The sequence below is a fragment of the Rattus norvegicus genome, chromosome 4 (genome assembly GCF_021556685.1).
Source record: "Rattus norvegicus strain SHRSP/BbbUtx chromosome 4, alternate assembly SHRSP_T2T, whole genome shotgun sequence".
Classification (NCBI taxonomy): domain Eukaryota; kingdom Metazoa; phylum Chordata; class Mammalia; order Rodentia; family Muridae; genus Rattus; species Rattus norvegicus.
The window spans coordinates 85,622,830-85,643,471 of record NC_141537.1 but is presented as its reverse complement, the minus strand read 5'-3'; the positions used below and the strand labels follow the sequence as shown (position 1 = coordinate 85,643,471).

The 20,642-nt window shown below is 49.5% G+C and overlaps 1 protein-coding gene across 12 annotated transcripts in view; it reads right to left on the bottom strand.

Annotated features, from left to right (window-relative positions):
* Window positions 1-359: 359 nt before the first annotated feature.
* The window catches only part of Adcyap1r1 (ADCYAP receptor type I), a 49,085-nt gene continuing 28,802 nt past the window's right edge, over window positions 360-20,642 (bottom strand). For 5 of the 12 annotated variants that reach the window (XM_087655825.1, XM_087655826.1, XM_087655828.1 and 2 more), the window contains 4 exon segments: window positions 17,207-17,298; window positions 8,078-8,207; window positions 6,803-6,844; window positions 360-4,951 (listed from right to left, as the gene is read on the bottom strand). In XM_087655825.1, coding sequence (XP_087511951.1) covers window positions 4,763-4,951; window positions 6,803-6,844; window positions 8,078-8,207; window positions 17,207-17,298 — 453 coding nt within the window. In that variant the 3' untranslated portion in view covers window positions 360-4,762. 12 annotated transcript variants of the gene reach the window in all.

The window sequence follows — 20,642 nt, the reverse complement described above, 5'->3', positions numbered from 1 at the left end:
GGGCTGGGCTGAAACACATCCTGCAGGCAAGCTTTCAGACTGTGTGGGCCATTCCTACCAAACTATGTGAAGGCCATGAGGCATCAAAGACTTTGGGGTAAACCACTTCCATTTTCAGGCACCCAAGTGAACAGAGCTCCACACATCATGCGAATGGCCTTTCGAGGCCAAAGTTTCCTTTCCTCCCCTCCTCCGTCTTCAGCTCTCCCAACCCCATCCTCATGCCCCTCTTCCAGAATCCAAAAGGACCTGAGGCCTTGCAGACTACATTATTATGAGATAATCAGATCTGGGAGGAGTCTCCTCCCCTTCTGTCTCTCTCCCCTGCCCTCCACTTTCAGCAATTTACAGGCACCGAGGAAAACGATAAGACATTTATTGAGTCATCTACAGCAGTTTGACATCCTTAAAATCCCAGACAAGGTGTGAGTACAGCGTTAATGGAGGCAGCAGTAGCAGTGAGGTCCATGGGGTTTATCTTCATTGTGGGAGATTAAACCCAGACCGGTCCAGCTCCCACGAGTGAGCCTGGAACCGCATCTGGAGTACCAAGGGCTGAACCACCCCAGCCCTGACAGATGCTAAGCCTCAGGAGACAGACAGCAGACAAAACACACACGGCTGAGTACAGACACAGCACAGGACCTGGAGTTCAGGGGAGGGAGAAAGAATGGGCATTTGGTTCACTTGAGGAGTGTCCCATACCATTGAAGGATTCCTAGGCAGACAGCACGGAGCTGCTCACAGCAGAGTTCTCCTCGTCCTTACCTTCAAAGCAAACTAAACAGTGATGGCGGTAAAGCTGGGATTTGATGTCCACCAGAGCCCTCTGGCCTCATCCTCACATTCATGCTGGTGGTTTTACCAACGGGTTAACCCAGAAGGGCTCAAAGCACTGGACAGGCTGCAAAGGGTCTTCCCTCTAAGAATGAACACACAGCAATGTTGTTTTCAGGGCTTATAAACCCACAGGGAGCATTTCACCTCCACCTCATCCCTAGCTTGAGGGTAGATAATGGTGTAACCATAGCCACCTCGGGTTTGAGGGTAGGGAAGTGTGGAGTCCTAGAAGAGATGGAGAGGCCATGTTTGCTAGTAGGTATCCTTACACCAGGCCAACTCTGTTGCTTCTGCTGCACTGAACTGTGGACTCCTGGGCTTTCTGTAGGTACAGCCACTCCTGCAAAAGGTACCTTGCATTCCACAGCTGCTTGGAGTGTTGCATCTGGTTCACATGCAGGGCTGTGCAATACCGGTAGACTTCAATTCAATGCAATTCAAAAACAGGCTAGGCCCACCTGGTTTCCCAGTTCCCTAGGCTCAAGGGAAACTTGCAGTGTCAGAGGACTTGCTGTCTTCTCTTGGTGGGGGGCAAAGGGTACTCAAGGAGTTAAAAAGAGAGTCTCTTGTAGCTTTCCCTCCAAGGAAGAGAGGGTACAGACCAAACAGCAGAGGCCCTGAACTGGGCAACAGGTGCAGGGTTATTTCCACACCTGTCCCTGGCCAAGCCCCATCCCAGCTCCCCAGAGAAGTCAGTTTGGGGGAAATGAGGGTTAAGAAAGGACTCATTGAGGGATACTGAGCATGTCAGGGAAAACCTCCTCGCTGTACACTGAGAGAGCAGTCAGATCTTAAGCATGGTGCATACAGAGGCTCAAAGCTGCAGCACCTCTAAGTCCCTCTGGCTTCCTGACAGCCTAGGCATTCCTATGTGGAATACCATACTCTGAGGACCACATCCTCTCCTGACACTTGCTGCTTACTCTGTAGCTGGACAGTTTTGACAGAGATAAGGACAGGGATGTCCTCATCCCCAAAGTGGGATGGTCCATTTGGCCTTTAAGGTTTCATAGAGCAAGACCTCACTTCCCAGGAATAATCTTGCACTGGCTGGATGCCCCTTAAACCCGCTGTTCTTGCCTCCAGGTTTGCAAACCCATGAAGCCCTTTTCACCTACAGGACAGGATTTCCTTAACCTTTTCCCTTTTCCGGGTCCAGGCTATATTAACACAAGCCTTGCCTGGGGCCCATTCCAAGAGAAGATGGTTGGTGTTTAGACAGAAGCCCAGATGTACACTGGGATACACACAAATCAATAAGTCTTATTGCTTGCACTATGTAAGAGGGTCAAGGGGGAAGGGCTTTACCCAGCCTCGTGCTGTCCCTTCACTGCCTGCAGCCTGAGAGCCAGACCCTCATGGAACATGCAGACTCCTTCAGGTACATCTGCTCAGGAGACTAACAAAAGGATTCCTTCAGACAGAAAAACAAAGCAACAGGAACCTGGACGTTTTAGGAGGACACAGGCCCATGGCACAGGAAGCAGCGGGGCTCAGGTTATCCGATTTTTGCTATTTTGCAGTAATGCAACTAAAAAGTCACAGTTTTTCCTTCCACAGTGAAGCAGACCCACTGGTGGGGGTGATGACAAGTGAATGAGGTTCATAGCCCAAGGGGTGCACCTCAGATGGAGGGTGCCACAGGCAACCTGTCCCTGCCTGGCATAGAAGGCTAGGTCTGCACATCATGCCTGAGGCCCCACTCAAAGGTCCGTGGCCCGAGCTTCCCTCTGCTCTACCAGCTTTGGATAGCATGTGGTATCCAAATGGGAAAATAAATGGAATGTCATTCCCCTCAATACACACACGCACGCACGCACGCACGCACGCATGCACCCGCACACACACACACACACACACACACACAGACACGCACGCACACACACACTCATGTACACAGAGGCACACACGCATGCACACACGCACGCACACACACACTCATGTACACAGAGGCACACACGCTTGCACGCACACCTTAAATGATTTTCACAAGGATGCATCTCGGTTTACCTGCCTTAGTTTTTAACTAACGCAGAACCTGGAGAGGCACTAGAAACCACCTCACTCCTTCCTTTCAAGCAAGGAAGTTGTGGCCCAGCACAGGGCACATTGTGTTCACAGTCATGAACCCAGCTGGAATCCTGAACCAAGGCTTCTGCTAAACAGCTTGGGCTTCCTAGAATTGTCCAAAGTGCAAGGGGATCAACTGAGTCTTGTTTGGCTGACAACCTGTTTCTCAGAGCAGGGGAGAGGATGGGTAGGGTGCAGGGGAGAAGAGCAATGAGTATCCTCAGTGACTGGTCCAAGCCACTAAATGTTTCTGGGAAAGAACAAGGAGGTCCTTTCCCTTTCCAGCTTTGCCAAAGACCCAAGAACTTACTTCACTGGTCAAGAACACAGAACACATCTCTAAATCATACCAACTAGAACCTTCTCCAGTCTTTCTAATGGCTCCTTCAGAAACACTGTCTCAAGTCTCCTAGAACTCCTTCTACTTAATACAACAGCAAGCAAGGCACCATCCCACACTCCCCATGCATTGCAGGGCACAATCATGAACACATCCACAGAGGCGGGGACAAGAACAAGCATCTACGTGGAGTGAGCTGGGCCAGGTGGCCCCATGGCACTAGTTTCCCCCTCTATCTTCCCAAATCTGGATGTGGCCTTATTTTAAAGTCTTAGGTTATGGCTGTGCAACTTCCAGCTGGAGAGCGAAGACGGGCACTGGAAGAGCCACCACTCCTTCCATCAGCAGCTTCTGCCCATGCACATGATAAACACAGTATCACTTCCAAACACCCTAAGAGGGCCCAGGAGTGACCCAAATGTCAAGGGCACATGGAGGAAGTCTTGCAGAAAATTCTGAGTTTAGTAATTGTGTCCAGGCTGGGAGCGGCATGTAGGAATCCTTGTAGTTAGTAGAGGTGGGGCTGTGGGGGCGTCCCTGGACCCAGGACTTGGCTCGTGGAAATTGAAAGTTGCTTCAGAACTCAGTGATTTCATCGCAAGGTGGCTGGTCCGTTCTAAACATGGCTTTGACTTATGGAGAAACAAGAGGGGAGAAGAAAGGGCTTTCTGTGGTTGTTGTGGCTGAAAGAAGAGCTTCCTCAGACTGTCCATTGTGGACAAGAAGTGTAGAAATAAAGCCACCACATGATCCGGTCTTGAATCAGGGGCACAGTCATGGACATGGTAAGATCATCAGCTATCCCATCTCCTTCCCAATTGACTCTGCATTCCTGGCTCTCAGCTCTTAGAACAAATGAAAAGCACCAGAACTTTTCTCTGACTCTCACCCCACCTCAATGTAAGTCTTTGACTGAAAGACCCCGGAGCCCTCCCGTCATCCAGGCACACAGGAGCCGAGCACCTGGACAACTTAGATGTCGGGTAAGCAAAAGGAGCCTCAGGTTGACCTGCTCCAAAGGATGCTCAGGAAACTGAGCTGCATCCCTAGCCAACTGCAGTACTTGGTACAGGCTGAGAAGGGTCCACATCCAAAGTCAATTTGCTGAAAGGCTGCTGGGGTGGGCACTACCCCAGCCTCTCCAAAACAGGCCTTTCAGCCTCAGCTCACAAGGCCTTGTACCTGGGATCAGACTATCACTGAGGCTGGCCTTGACACAGTAGGTTGAGCTGGGGCCTGGCAGAGGTGAGCAGGGGCATGGGTTGGGGGCAGAGATGGGGCAACTTTCCAAATTTGAGGTGTATTTACATGTCAAATCAGGCTCAATGAATCACAGTAGGTGGGACCCAAACAGGAGGAGCAATATCAGCCTATACCCTATCTCTCTCTTCCCCTTTGGGGAGGAGCCCAGCTTCCTACCCAGGGCCTGCCCAAGGAGAGGGGAGAGGCACAAACATGCTCAGGCACTGGCCCGCAGCCCCAGCCTGTGCAGAAGGAGGAGGGAGACAGGCCTCAGGTGGCCAAGTTGTCGGCCGGGAGGCTGGACATGCGGAGCTGGGAGCTGCTCTTGCTCAGGATGGACAGCTGGGTTCCCCCATTTACTCCACTGCTGGCCAGGGACGGGTGCCGGTGCTTGAAGTCCATAGTGAAGTAACGGTTCACCTTCCAGCTCCTCCATTTCCTCTTAATCTCTGCCTGTACCTGCAATGAGCAACACGCACGTGGCTTCCACGACCTGGCCTGGTGCTTTGCCAGCTGCCATCGTGACTGCCCACCCACCTCCCACTCCCCAGCTGTACCCTGCAACTTCGTGCCAGTCTATCTTGGCAAAGCTCCTGCTGATAAGGCCTCTCAGAGACCAGCCCTTTAGAACTGTCGAGAAATCTTTCCTAGCGACCACTCGAAGCATATGGATCAAATAAAGATCCCCACCATTGTGTACCATTGTGGGATGCACATAACATTTACTCAGATAGCTTGAAATATCCCAGATGCCCAACGCCCATGAATGGTGATATCAACATCTCCGGATAAGACCTAGAAATCCACAGCTTTGGATACTTCCAAGATGAGAAAACTTCTGAGACTAAGAGTTATAAAATAGTCCATGCCTCTCGGCAGCCCCTCCCCTCACGTAGCTCTCCATATACTAAATGGTGGTCACGCCAAGAAAGCCTCAGCCTCCATATGTCACTTCAGCCAAAACCTTTATGCAGTACACAAACTGCATGACTAGAAGCAGCACCCCTATCCATTTTCCCCACTTCGTGCTTCCACTCCCTTGGCAAACTCCTACCCAGATGCCCATACTCCCACACCTTGGCTCTCCCAAGATCTCGAAGCAAGGCTCTCTCTGGGCTCTCTCTATCTGATCTGTTGGAGCCTATCTTCACTATAGGTTGGCTCCATGGAGGTGAGTTGTCTTGGGTCTTAGATGCAAATAAGGGGAAGAGCCTGCTGAGGCCAAGACCTTGGCATGAAGACCAGAACCTCAGGGAAAATGCTTCTCTCCCCTGAGCCAGTCCCCACCACTTCCCAGGCACCCCTACTTGGGGCTCTGCTCTAGAACATTACCCCAACATGCTAGAGAGGGTGTGTTGTGGATTGCCCTGGAGCTATTTGTATTTTGATGCTAATTCCACTTCCCCAAGAAGGGCTGCCTAGTCAGTCAAGTACTCAGTCTCAGGAAACTTCATCAGAACCTTCTCCCCATTTTAACATGTAAAATAAAGGCAAGAGCTGGTGATTGGGCAGGGGAAGGGAATGTGGAGCTGAAGAGTTGGGGGAAGAGAGGGAGAGGGGGAGAGGGAGAGAGGGGGAGAGAGAGAGAGAGAGAGAGAGAGAGAGAGAGAGAGAGAGAGAGAGATAACGGAGGAAGAGGAGGTGGTAAAAAGATGGAGTCGAAGCATGTGGCCTGGAGAAACCACAAGTTCTAAGGGATCTCATAGCTGGAGAACAGAGTAGTGCAGTGGTAGATCTGCTCAATCTAGATACACAGCTTGTATTCATATTAATCGAGTCGTGTTTTCTTTGTACAGGCTTATTTGGGTTGGAGAGGTTACTGCAACAAGGAAGCCCCGAAAGACAGCTCTAAAAATGAAATTCCTCTGGAAAGCTCTCCTTAGGCTCTCTTCCAAATTTTCATAGGCTCTGTTCTAGCAGGATGGACAGACAGACAGGCTGGCTTACTGTGGCTCAGCAGCATGGCCCACCACAGCCTGATGGCCTACAGGTACTCACTCCTACCCTCCAAGGAATGCTTTCTGGAGAAGGTGTGCCCTGGAGTTGTGTTCTCAGCAGATATGGTTCCCTCACCGTATCTGTACTCTACTCTGTCTACAGTTGTAGCCTTAATTGGAGGAGGTGGAATGATTCTGGAAGAGGTGGGAGATGCCAGGGAACGTTGGTAGCATATAACACTGACAACAAAGTCACTCACTTCCTACCCTCAGTACTGGCAACCTGGAAGATCCCATCGACAAATCTGCTCCCAGTCTCTCCCCAACGAACCCTACCTGTACTGCTGAGAAAGGTGGCCAAACTGTGTCTTACCTCCCCATTCAGGAAGCAGTAGAGTACAGCCACCACAAAGCCCTGGGGAGAGAACACAAATGACCGTAAGTCTACCAGCAAGAGACACCTCAGACACACTGGGCATGTGGGAGGAATGGCACTGGAAAAGATACCAGAAAGAAGAAAACACTGCAGTCTAGACAGGATACAGCTGCCTGAGGCTCTGAGGTGAGGCTGAGTATGTCATGCACTAAGACAGGCACTTCCATGAGGCCAAATGGCTGATAGACCAGCACCACTGGAAACACCTTATCTTGGATCTCACACTCACTTAGACAAACACTTCTCATTGCCAAAAACCATCTTCATCCCATTTCCTATGAATGTCACTCGCCCTTTCCAGTGAAAGCCACTAGTTCAGGCTCCTGGGAGCAGGACTCCTTCAGGACAGAACACTCATATCACCTTCACCCATCACTACTCCCTCTTCTGCCCTCCCTGGGCAAGCTGCTTCTATACAGAACCCAGTAAAGCAACGTGTGTGTGGTAAGCATATGAATTTAGGTCTTCTACACCAAACAAAGCAACCTTTTCCTGAATGTCGAAAACCAGGTCTGTAGCACCTCAGTGCCCTTGGGCTGTCATTTAAAAATGCCAGAGGAACGATGATTGGAATTTGCCAGTAAATATAAAGATGGGCGTCTTGGATTGCAATTTCTAGGTCAGAACTTCATCTCTAAGACTCTCGGTCTCATCAGAGTAAGAACGTGAGTTCAGAATAACAGCAGTTGAAATTCAAGTCAACTGCACAGAGTATTTTCTGGCCATCAAGCTCAAGTGCTAATTTAAGCAAGTGAGGGATCACCTCCCCTTTAGAGCCTACCACAACCACTTCATTCACTTTCTAGCTGTGAGGTGTGCACTTGCTTATAGCCATCTACTTTTTCCTGTTTCTATGTCATTGTGATGGTCCTCCTCTTGACCCGTACCCATGTATCCATTCATTTAAAGATCTGGCTGAAGTCAGAAGGTGGACACAGCATAGGATCCTAATGCCTAGGTTTTATGGAGAGCTCTCATCTCAAGTCACTCAGGGTCCTGGATCAGGATTCCTGCAGGCACAGCGACAGACAGACTCTGTTACATCTTCTTACAGCAGCAGACAGGACTATACAGGACATCTGCTCTAGTACTCATACCAGAGACAAACTCTGAGGTTAGAAATCGGTGTTCACAAGGTTACAGAGGTGGCAGCAGGTCAGAGGTCAGGGCTTAGCTTCCAACAAATGATGCCCTCTAAATACACATGCCTACCTGGAAGGAGCCCAGCCCAAGCTCAAACACAAGTCTTTCCCTCTTGCTGACGTTCTCTGGAGAGAAGGCGAATACTGTGTAGTGGATTCCGAAGAGTGGGATGAGCAGTAGGGTGGAGCGGGCCAGCCGTCTGTCAGGAAAAAGCAAACATCTGTTCTGGGGACTGCAGGGCTTGTTTGGGAGCATGGAGGGCAGAGGGCCTGCCATCGGCCCTAGCTACCCTTCAGTGCCCCTGTTCATGGACTGCTGCTTGGTATCCTTAACTGGTGCAGGGGGTCTGGGAGCCAACTAGTGCCCAGGGTTCCTGGGATGCAGTGTGTGGGCTTTCCCAGTCTGCAGGGCACCTAGTTGGCATCCTGCAGGACCACTGAAAATGTAGCATTTAGAGAGCTCCCCTGAGTAATGTGTAAAGTCAGAGGAAAACTCAGGATAAGATTCCAGAGTCTTGAGCCAAAGCAAACCTATCCTGTCTCATAAGGGAGCTACATTAACTCAAAAATAGCTCTCCTAAGACCCACGGGAATAGGGCTCTTCTGTGTCTGGGTATAGCTAGGGACAGTTGGTGTATCACTGATGATAATATGGAAGAACTTGGGAGGGTTTCAAGGAAGGACTTGATGACTGGACAGAAATTCTGCCTGCACAGGAAAGAGCTGCTACCCCAGAAAGTGAAAAATGGATGGGAAGGAAGTCCACCCTGAGAATGGGACAGCAAGAGAGTCCACCAGTTCTTCTGGGATCCTCTCCTACTCTTAGCTCTCGGGATAGAGCCAAGAGTGGGATAGGGCCCTTCTGTTCAGGGGCAGAAGTCCACAGTGAGGACATCAGGTTCACAGGGGCTGGGAATGCTGGTCCAGAGGGAGTAAATTATTACAGGGGCTTCCCAGAGTGGGGACCCATTTCTGCCCTTCCCAGGACCTGTACCACTTATAACCTCCCCGAAAGAGCCAAGCTCTCCTCTCTGAATGTTTTTCCCTCAGCTGTACCCAGCCCCCTGGGATCATTGGCTTCACCCTACCTTGTCACCATTTAGCCCTCAGAAGTGGATAGTATATATAAGGGTAACCATTTGACTGGGAGTAAATCTACCATGTGCCCCTCGTCTCCCACTTCGAATCTTACTGGGAGAAAGGATTCCATTGAATGCTGGAATCCAGATTTCTAGAAAAGCCAACTTGATAGCTTCTATATAAGTACCTTGATGTCCTGGCTTCTATTAGTGGGAAGAAAAGGAGGAGGAGGAGGAGGAGGAGGAGGAGGAGGAGGAGGAGGAGGAGGAGGAAGAGGAGGAAGAGGAGGAGGAGGAAGAGGAGGAGGAGGAGGAGGGAGTAGGGGCTGGGGAGGAGAGGAGGAATATGAGCTTGAGGTGACCTTTAGGAGAAGGTTCAGCCCAGAAACTAGGAAGTCTACAATTGTGGGTCTCACAGTCCTCTCCTCGCTCAAAGACAGCACATTCTATAGTCACTGAGGGTCCCTAGACCAGGACAAGGCCAATGGGATCTGAGTGACTCTTGGCAATGAGTCCACATGGGTTCCTAACAGTCTGTCCTCATTGCTGTCCATACCTAGTGGCCCTGAAGAGGGCCCCTCTCTTATCTGTTAGGTTTCACAAAAATATCTTCAGTCCACATATAGTTCACACTGGAAATGCCTGTTCTGTGGAAGAGCAACAGGACTACCCAGGCACACAAGCTAGAAGAATCCTTAAAACTCAACATTTCCCTGGGCCTCAGGTCCTACTTGCCTCCCCTGCTTCCCCTCTAGAGTGGACCCACTCCAGGGTCTTGAGCCAGAACCTGGGTACCAAATGCCAGGCCTCTCCAGTGTTCATAATGGCTTTATCTCTCTTGGGTTCAGTGTCAGTGCCAGACCTTTTCCAGACACAGGACAGATGTGGATCTGAATAGAGGGTTACCGGGGTGCGGCCCAAGAGCAGTATCTCCCATTTCACAGCTCCGATGCTACTCTGGTATAGTCCAGAAATGACAGCCAGGGATACCTCAGGGGACTTTGGCAGACAGGGAGTGGTGACAGATGAGGAGGTTTCATGAAGCCAGTATGTGGGACCTGTGGACCTCTGAGCTGATAAGCCTTGAACTGTGACTAACCCAGAGAGACCATGACATGGCTTCTACCTTTGCCCCTCTATCCCAAAGAGCCATCAGGAGGAAGAAGAGTCCTACAATCCCAAGAAGATCAGGCCACCAAAACTATCAGTGGGTTTCCAGAAAGGCCACACTTCCTACTCTGTGGGTGTCATAGGTGGCAGTGTGATTCTTAGGATGCTCTAGGTTTCTGTCCTTGCCTTCCCAGCCATGTAACTTACTCAACCTTGACCAGCTCCAGTTTCCTCATCTATAGAATGGAGACAGTGTAAGGAGTCACCTTATGGGATCCCTGTGGAGACTGAGCCTGAGCCAAGGTGCACATAACTCGCTCAGCACATGGTGAGCTCATCCCAGCTCTGAGTTTATACAGTTTTGCAGTTGCCAAGACCAAAGCGCAGAGAAGTGAAGCCCTGAGGAAGGACACACTTCTGTCAACAGCCACTAACTGCTGACTGGAGTGAGGTAGGACTCAGTGGCCATGAAGTCAAGATCTCCCTGCAGTGCCACAGCTCCAATACCCACATGCCCTCCAGCCCCACCCACAAGACTGCAAAGAACTCACAAGACACATATCAACATGCAACGGCCAGGAATAGGGTAGGCTGGGAGGCTCAGGGTGGCTCTCCACACTCCTCCAGCCGGGCAGAACACAAGCACAAGGCAGTGGCAGCAACAGCAACATGCAAATCCCCCACCCCTCCAGGACACCCGGCCACAGCCACGGCCACACACACTTACAGAGTAATGGTGGATAGTTCTGACATCTTGCAAGAGTGCTGCTGAGCCCGCTGTGGCTTGCAGTAGCATTTCTGCACGCAGCTGCTGGGTATGACAAGATTAGCACTTCTGTCAGCTGGGGACATTGGGCAATGAAGAAACTTCAGGAGGACTTGGGAAGACTTAATTCACAGGGCACAAGGAGGGCAGAAAAGTGAGGGAATGGAAACAAGCTAAAGGAAGTCACCCAGAGGAGGATGGGGAAGCCAAGGACAAGGGAATATATGTCTATAAATATACATGTGTGTGCATGGTTGTAACACACACACACACACACAAACACACACACAAACACACACACAAACTGGGGCCACTAGTAGACAAGTAGTATTAAAAGATAGATATGTTCAGGAGATGAGGTTTGATACAGGATTCAGACAGGAAGTCAGAGGCCATCTCTGGTATCAGCCCCAGATTGAGAGCATGGCTTTGCCAAGGTTGCCCAGTAAGATGTTTAACTGGACATTCGTGCTATAGACCTCATGGCGGTGGAGTTCTATAGCTATGGCATGAAGAGTTCTGGGCTTGGTAGCAAAGATCACCATGAGTGTTCTGACTATCTCCCCTCACCTCACTCCCACCTCCTCTCAGCATAAGCACACACAGAAGAGCAGGAGGAGGCCAGGCTTAATGGACTGTTCATTAATCTAGACCTCTATTTACCTATTAAGGTAGCCACTGATCTATGTGGCTATTGAAATGAAAATTAATCAAAATCCAATGGCAAGAAAACTCTACTTCCTTGATCATTCTAGTCACAGTATTCTAGTCACAGGGCTTACTAGTCACATGTGGCTAGTGGTGATGTTGCTGGAGACAAAAACACAGGCCATTTGTGGAGTTCCACAGGACGGTGCTAAGCTAGGCTGTTCCATCCAGGTATATGCACAGGGCTGAAGAACAAAAGCCTGAGGAAACACATTGCCTTGAGGAGATAGCACAGGGGCCAGACTGGCTGTGCATCCCGCTGCCCTCGCTCACACAGGCACCTAGATGCACTCCTGCTTCTGCTGATTCTTTCTGATCCTGCTCGTGCTTGAGCCGGCATAACCCAGGGACACTAGTTTTCCTAACAGAGATCAAGTGTCATGTCACCTTAGATAACAAGTAATCTCAGCGTGGGGACCTGAGGCACCTCATACTGCCTAGTGAATGCATAATCACGTGTGGATGGATTAGATGCCAATGAAGACAAGTACACAGGCGCAGTTAGATACTCGACGTCCAAAGACCTGCTCTCTAGCTGAGAGTGGATCTAAAGGCAACTAGAGTCTGGGAACATGTTATTCTGCTGAGGCAAGAACATGATTGCTGATTTCCAGATGAGCCAAACAAACCCCAGCCTGCCCAGAAGGCTGTTTCTCTCCAGGCCTGTGGTGCTCAGTTTATATTGCCCATAAGCTGGTGGGTGCTGGAGGCCCACTTTGTAGGTGTTATTCGATGCCTTGCTACTCAAGTGTTCCCTAGACCAGCAGCAGGAACAGTACTTGAGCACATCTAAGAAACAGACTATAGCGCCTCCCTGGCCTAATGACCTACCAGCTCAGGAGACACATTTCAACCCCAGCCTGGGAATGTACTGGGGAAGCCCTATTGCAAGGTATTCATGGATCTCAGAAGTTTCTTGTAGGGCTGTGTGTGTGTGTGTGTGTGTGTGTGTGTGTGTGTGTGTGTGTGTGTGTGTGTGTGTGTAGAAGGGAGATCTCTAGGTACAACAGAACAGCAGCTATTTTTTCTTTATCATCTCCCTTGCCCAGACCAAATGGCCAACAACCCTTCAACCCTGGCTGAGGCAGACACCAGAGCCAGGGCCAGTCCAAGTCACTGCATATCCACATATCTGTTGCTCAGTTGGGACCACCTTGAATTCTTTCTCCCCCAAGACCCATCCTTTTCCCCCAGCACTTCCCATGTCCCTCCCTTTTGGGGAATCCATGGCATCCTACAGTAAACATGGGCTCTTCTGACTTTCCTTTAAATTGTTTTGAAAATAGCAAAAGGACAATTTAACAACACGTTCACTGGGATGGGACAGGAGGGTCATATAAAGGGGCAACAAAAGTAAGGGTGACATCAGAGGGATCTCAGGGGAGACTATCTCCAGAGAAAGAGGGGAAGAGACCCTCTCCCAAGTCCCTGTCCCTGGCCTGCAGGACTTACAAACAGACTTGCTGAAGAGCAACAGTATGTGCTGTGACAGAATTGCTGACCTGGAGCGTGAGAAAGGCAAGCATGGAACTCCCAGGACAATTAAGCAAGAAGGGAGCAAGGTCTCATCTAGAGATACACCGAGGTCAACCTGGAGGGTGACCCTGAGCCTTGGGAAGCACAGGAAACTCAGAAGTGAGCTAGGTGGGCTGCCCTGAGACGGGAGACAGAGACCTCTGGGGGTCAGTAGGAATTGCTGCACTGTGGGGATTTGGCTAGTGGTTGGTACAGAGCCCCATCTGCAGGTCAGGGAGCCTTAACTTCCAGGCCCAACCTAACATGGCTTCTCTTCATCTGTAGAAAGGGCAAGGCTATTCCAGGATCTCAATTCTCATGTCTGTACCTGGTGATTTGGCATACGGTTTCCACGGAGCCTTTTATGTGAAGGGCTGGCTGGACTACAGCTCCAGGAAACATCCAGTAGGACAGTAGACAGACACCAGCCTGTGCCCTGTGCAGAGAGCATTCCCATCTTCCCCACCTCTGACCCTAGGGATTCATGTAACACTGCTTCCTGGGCAGTCTACAGGGTACGGTGGTCTCCTGGTGCTAACTACACTCACCTGCATCTTCAGAACTCTGCCCGGTCTGCAGGAAGTATTTCTCAGAAATAGCATCCCTGCTGGAGTAGGGCTCAACACCACTTCCTCCTCCAACAGGGATGCAAGATGAGCCTGGGCTCCCAGAGGGGGTCCACACCAGGCTCAAGGTTCTGTGGCCACTGACTTAGTGGGCAGTTTTCTTTTCCAGGGTTTTTAGGATAACAAATTCACTAAATCATCCCAACAAAACTCTGGGGTGGGGGGAGGGGGCAGATGTTCCTCAATAAGGTGGGCATTACAGGGCGCAGGGACTGGAAGGCAGGGAATAAACCTGTAGGCAAAGGCCCTTGCTGGACACCCTGATTAAAAAGGCTTTCTGTGACACAAAGCCTGTCCAGGGAGGTGCAGGAGGAATCCCTGAGGAAGTTACACATAGGTTTCCCCTCCCCACCTCAGACCCAAGAAGTAGATTCCAATGCCCACCTCAAGAGTAGAGCAGGTCATGGGCAATAAGAATGAAGCCGAGCTGCCCATGACTGGCGTGAACCAGTCCTTGCTCACTCTGAGTCTTCCAGAAAACCTTGTTCTCCACCCTCCAGAGACAGGGAACTGTGGCTAGCAGAAACTCAGGCTTTGGGCCAAATCAAACTAACCCTGCCCAGCCCAGAACTGAAGGTTTGCACAGCCCTAATCTGAGCCCCTGATGACCCTAGGCAGGTCCAGACGCCCCGCCCTCCGAAAGGCGCCCATCCAGCAGATCCTTCAAGGCTGAGCCAGGAGCACATTGGTTGACAGTGAACAAACCCTTAGCATCTGAATGGCTGGAACCAACCTACAGGAAAGGGGGTGAATGCTGGTCTGAGGGCACAGGCAGGGGGTCCTCTCGGGTTTTCTTGGGGACTCTCAGTCTTAAATTTGTTCTGGAAACAGAGGAAAAAACCAGAGAGCTATTGTGGGCAGACCAGGAGGGACTTTAACACCAGAATACACACATCTGGGGCCCCAGGCACAGCCCTGGAATCTCCCACCAAGCCCTACCCACCCCAGGTTCTCCCTCCTCCCCAGTACAGGAGCGGTCCCTTAGAGCCAGCTCCCCTAAAGCCCTTGGAGTAGAGTACTTCTATATGGGGGGACATCTAGAGCCTATGAGGGAAGGACAGCACAATGCTGATGGCATGCACTGTGGCCACAGCCTAGCTCCTTCCTGCAGGATTCACCAAGCTGCCTGGAACACTCGTGTCCTCTGCTGTAAAAGAGGCCTCTACTTGGTGATGGCTTGCCCAACTTGCCATAGCACTATATTGTCTGTGAGCATCTGTGTGCAAGTGTTTCTACATGCTCTGCAGCTCTGAGGCTTTGTCACCAGGATCAACATGGTCTCCTTGACCCTGGTGACACAAGACATATGGCTGAATCCAACAGGAGCAAGCTGGTCCCTGGTCGAGCCTTATTCTAGATTACAGACATCATTCACCTATGATTTTAATCTTTGGGGCTGGAGGCAATCATAGGTTTAGTTTTTGCTACCAAATAGCCCTGGCTAAGCCTGTGCGGTTTTTACATTAAAGAAGTAAACCAGCTAGCTGCTGCTTTAAATTCTGGAAAGCATCAAATATAAGCATAAACGCGTGCTAATCACAAGCGGCTCTCACCCATGCATTAGGAAGGCCCACTGTTCTTTCCCATCAGCCAGGAGTAATTGTTGATGTCTGGGGCAGGGCATCTGAGATGGCAAGTGTGTGATCAGACTTCCCAGAGCATCCTTATTTAGTAAGGCTGTGCCCCTGTGCATGTCTCAACATAGGCAAAGTCAGGAGAAGCAGGAGAAATCTCATTCAGCCCAAAGAAGATGGCTCAGAGGCCTTAGAAGACCCAAATCCTACCAGGATGGAGAGGAAACCGAGGAAGGTTGGCAGTGCTCAGGAGAGAATGAGACCACCTTAGCTTCTCACCAGTCCCAATTGCAAGAGGTTACAGTCGGTAGGGGAGCCAGTTCACAGGCAAGCAAGAGAAACTGAGGCTGAGCAAAAGGCGTGACTTCAACTTCCTACATTGGACAGGGAGGTGGGAGAAGGGAGCAAGGGGGCTGTTTGGTGACTCTCTGGGACAAGGTTAATTCTCTAGGGCAGGGCAAGGAACAACAGAACTATTGCCCTGCCAGAAGTCATAGCATATATCAAAGAATAACTTCTTATTACATCACAGATACAGATGAGTAAGGGTTGGTTAAAAATAATAAATAAGTACCTGAAAACTGAAAAACATGAAAGAGTAGAAAAATAAATGGTTGATAAATAAATAAATAAATAAATAAATAAATAAATAGGACAAAAACATGAAAGAGGGATGGGATGGGCAGCAAAATAGCCACAGCATTGTCCTTTCTCAATGTCACGCCATTATTACAGAGGCAGAGAACATATGCTACACAATGAAAGCCCTGTGCTAACCACCGGCACATGAGGAGAGGGGTTATCCAGCCAACTAGACCAACCAATGGACCAAAGGCAACTCCATTCCCCCTCAAAGGAGCCTTGAGGAGGATCTGGCACTCAATCTCTTTGCAGAGTTCATTCTCTCCCTAAGAGAATGGCTATTGGAGCCCTCTGCTTCATTCTCTCCGTGGTCCCCCTCATTTTCCTCGGGGAAGCCATGAAGGTTGTAAGCATCAGGCTGGGTCTCTAAGGAAGACCCCAGTTATGCTATGAGAGCCCATGACTTTTCTCTTTGGCATCAGAAGTGTCTCTGCACACTAGAGTCCGTTCCTGAGCCCCAAAGGGTGAGGCGGCAGGAGCTCTGTCTGATTTAGAATGGGACAGGGCTCGGATTGAGGTGGTCCTGTATTTTAGGGGCAGCAACTGAAAAACTAGTTCTTGGAACACAAATGTCCATAAGCACAGCAGAAGGAAGCCTTTTTAAACTCAGTAGCAATCAGCTCCTCTGATAGGGACTAAAGGGGTTGAGGCAGAAAACCAGACAGATATGAAGACAGAGCTGTCCTGAGGCAAGCTACATGAAAGAGAATCCCCATGCAGTGTATGGCCAAGGAGACGGCCCCCCTGCTGACTGCCAGGCACTTAGAAGCTTCTGCCCAGTGGATGAAGGGGTGTGGCCTATCACAGCCATGCCTCCAATCTGCTCATCTTCCCACAGAATCAGCATCCCCAAAGGAAAGCCAGCTTCTAAACAACCAAGGCCTTAGCTACCCCAGGGAATCTGGGGCTCTCCGTTGATTTTCCTGCCATCGCGGAGTTTCTGTTAATCTTTCTCTCCCTTTCCAAGTAATGCCTATGGAGCTGAGGAGCTCTGGGTTGGCTCAGGCCTGGGAGGGCAGTTGTAGTTCACAGGCACTTTAATCAGGAAGAAATCTTGCAATTGCCCATGCTAGGTCAACCTGCCAGCAGAGTTCAAGTTTTGTCCTGCCTGTGACCCGAGTGCAGGCCATGTGGTCGGAAATGGCTGTGGCATCCCCATATCCCACATGACATACTTACAAGTAGATGCTGGACTCGTTGCCTCCCATGTCTGGGGACTGCAGCTTCTGTACAAGGATGATGATGATGCCGATGAAAAGCACAAAGTTAACCTGAGGAGTGAAAGAAAAGTAGACTCAAATCTCCGCCCAGCCTGGTACTTCCTAACAGGACCCTCTCCAGCCAGGCAAGTTCCCTTGCAGACTTCTCGGCCTCTCACTGAGTCATCTAAATGAAGGCAAACATCCAAAAGAAAAAAAAGAGAGAGAGAGAGAATTCTACACAAAGATCTGGAAATAGAGAGCATGGAGAGTAAGCCAGGGGGCGAGCACTGTCTGAGGCAGAAAGAAATAGGAAGGTGATGGAAAAGAGGTGGTGCACAGGTGACCCCAAGCTCAGCCTGGTGGTGCTGATGTTGGTCTGTAATCCCAGCTCTTGCGAACCCCAAACAGAAGGACCAGGCCCTCCAGGGAAGCCTTGGATGTACAGCAAGACCCTGTCTCAGAGAGAAAGAGGTGGGGTGGGGGTAGGGAGAGAAAGTTCACGTTCAGAGCCGTGGAACACAGGGAACAGCCACAGCATTCCTAATTAGAGGGCTGCCTGGGAACAGTGACAGCAGTGTGTGCCATCAGGGACAGATGCTTGCCCAAACAAAGTGGGAAGCTGCGTGTGCACTGAGAAAGGAGGGAGGGAGGGCTGCAAATAAATGCAAAGGAGGCTTAACAAGAAGACTGCACGCACACGGCACAGCCACAGCGACATCTCTGGGCCAGAGCCAAAGTCACCCTCAAGAAAAGAACAACATGGTTCTTTAAAAACAACAACAGCCACTGAGAACAGCTAAGCAACCGAAAGCTGAGGAACGATCCGAGTGACCGTCCTCGCGTTGAGTGTAGAGGAAAGCTGATGCAGGTGAAAGGTCACGAGGAAGAAACTGGAAGCAGCGGCAGGCTTGATCTGAAAAGCTCCTGTTTGCTCTTTTCTTTGTTGATCGGTTAGAATGGAACACACCCCTGCCCTGCCATGCTTGTTTCTGCTCCTGCCGCCATCTAATTAATGCTAGAATTAGCTCAGCAAATATTGCCAAGGAGAAAGGACAATTAAATATCTAGGGGTGAGGAAGAGGACAAGACAAGAGATAAACAGGCTGTTTCAAATCATGAGAGACCGTTGACCAAAACCAGAAAACTAAACTGAGCAAGAATGGAATCAGCATCCCCAAAGGAAAGCCAGTCTCTGAACAACAGCTAGGTGGAAAGCAGGTAGAGCAATGACGTCATCGAGAGCAAAGGCATCATCGGGAGGTTTAACCATCGTCAAAGTCTGAGCGCGCAAAGCACCAGGCCCAGGTAATCTTACGAACTTGTAAAGAAAAGGCAGCTTCCCTGTCGTGCAATTGTTTCAGAGCACACCAACACAAAAAAATTCTCAAAAATCCTACTTCAAAAAAAAAACAAACAAAGAGGGGGCAGAGGGATAGCTCAGCCAGGAAAGCCTTACAAGGGTAAGAACTGAGTGTGGTTCCGGCGGTGACTCAGGTTAAGATACGGGGAAAAGACAGGTGTGACAGCATGTGCTTGTAATTCCAGGGCTGAAGAGGCAGAGACAGGCAGATCCTGGATTGGAAACCAAGCCAGTGAGAAAGCTTTCCAAAAGAAAATCCAGAATTCTCAATAATAACAGAGATTGGTCTCTGACCTACACACACACACACACACACACACACACACACACACAGAGAGAGAGAGAGAGAGAGAGAGACAGAGAGAGAGAGAGAGAGAGAGAGAGAGAGAGAGAGAGAGGCATGCATGCATGAAAGCAGACAAAGAAGGGGGAGGTAAAAGGAAGATCATGAGCCTTGGCTATGTAGGGTAACCCTGTTTCAGAAGGCAAAACAAAACAAAAGCTATGTAGGAACACAAAACAAGCCCACAGAGACATTTAATACACACGGTAAACAGTGAACATCCTTTAAGCAAAGCGTTAACACACAGAAGTTGGGGGTACATGAAAAGAGCAGGCAGATCATTCCCACAAAGATCTCACCCTGAGAATACAAAGAAATGTACCGTTGTTCCTTATTGTGACATGAAAACAACAGGCTCCACCGTCCCTGAGAGAGCGGCAAATATTTAGTAATAAAAGCATCAGCATAGACCTAGGAGCACAGGAAGTGAGCCTCTCGCTCCCTGACCATAGCCATGAGAACAGTAAGTGCACACACTCTGTGTCTCAGAATCCTGTTCCCAGCAATTTATCCCAAAGACATAGCCGCGCATGCCCAAATCCAGGTAAATATATCCACAACACTGGAGAAAAACTGAAATAGTACATTTATTCTATTCTGTCATAGGAACATGATCTCTTCAGCACATCTGATAAAATGAAATACCCGTGCTTGGTTTTATAACACACACGAAAGCCAACCAGGAAGAGAAACTTGCCCAATTGCATGCAAGACAACTGCCAAAAACCAGAGCAAATATTGTCCTCCATAAAAACAAGGAATAAAAGGAACAAACATTGGGAAAGATGGGCAAAAGACTGTTTTCACTTACAGGTTGCATAATCTTCTATGTAGAAACCCCATGTGAACCAAATAAAAAAAGGGGGGATTAAACTCTTAAGAGAATTCAAAAATGTAACTAAGCCAAGAAATCACAAAAACTGATCGCTTCCCTGTATGGGCCCAGTCACCCTCCAGACAATACAGGGAAGGAAAGATCCTAGACTCAACCAGGGCCTGGGCTGGAGAACATCTCAGAGGGAGCAACATGGCAGCAAGAAAGACTAAACAGACAGGGCGTTTTGCTGTATTCTTGGAGAAAATCAATTTTCCTCCAAATTGGTATATAATTCAATGCAGATCTCCACCAGACCTTTTCTTGCAAGTTGAACATAAAGTTAAATCACTTCCTGTTCAAAAAATCTACCTGACTAAGTGGATGTGAAAAAAAATATGTCAACAGGGCAAGTGAGAAATGTGTATATAACGTGGTAAAACATACAGGGTCACAGTTTCCAGCACAGTTGCCCCTGGGCAGACATATTAGTAACAGGAGAGTAAAGGTCTCCGACCCACAGTGTGCACATGTTTGTGATAAATAACTTCCCAGCATATAGGATTCTGTAAAGCGACTGAGAATAGGAAATTTGCAGCCATCCAAAATAAAGATGTAGAAAAATAGCATTTTAGTAAAGACAAAGATTAAACAGATCCTTTCTTAAAGATACATCCCGATAACCTAAACCACAACAGTACCATGAAGCAACTAAGAGGAGATTTGCACAGCTCATGCTGTTGGAAATCCGCCATAAATAAGAAATAAGGCTGACAATAAGAGAGGGGAAGCCCAAGGATCCCAGTGCAGGGAAGTCATGCTGGCCCGGGGACGTGACCAAGTATGGAAGAAGAGTCACTGCTCCTCAGCTGATCAAAAAGACAATCTGCTAGAGG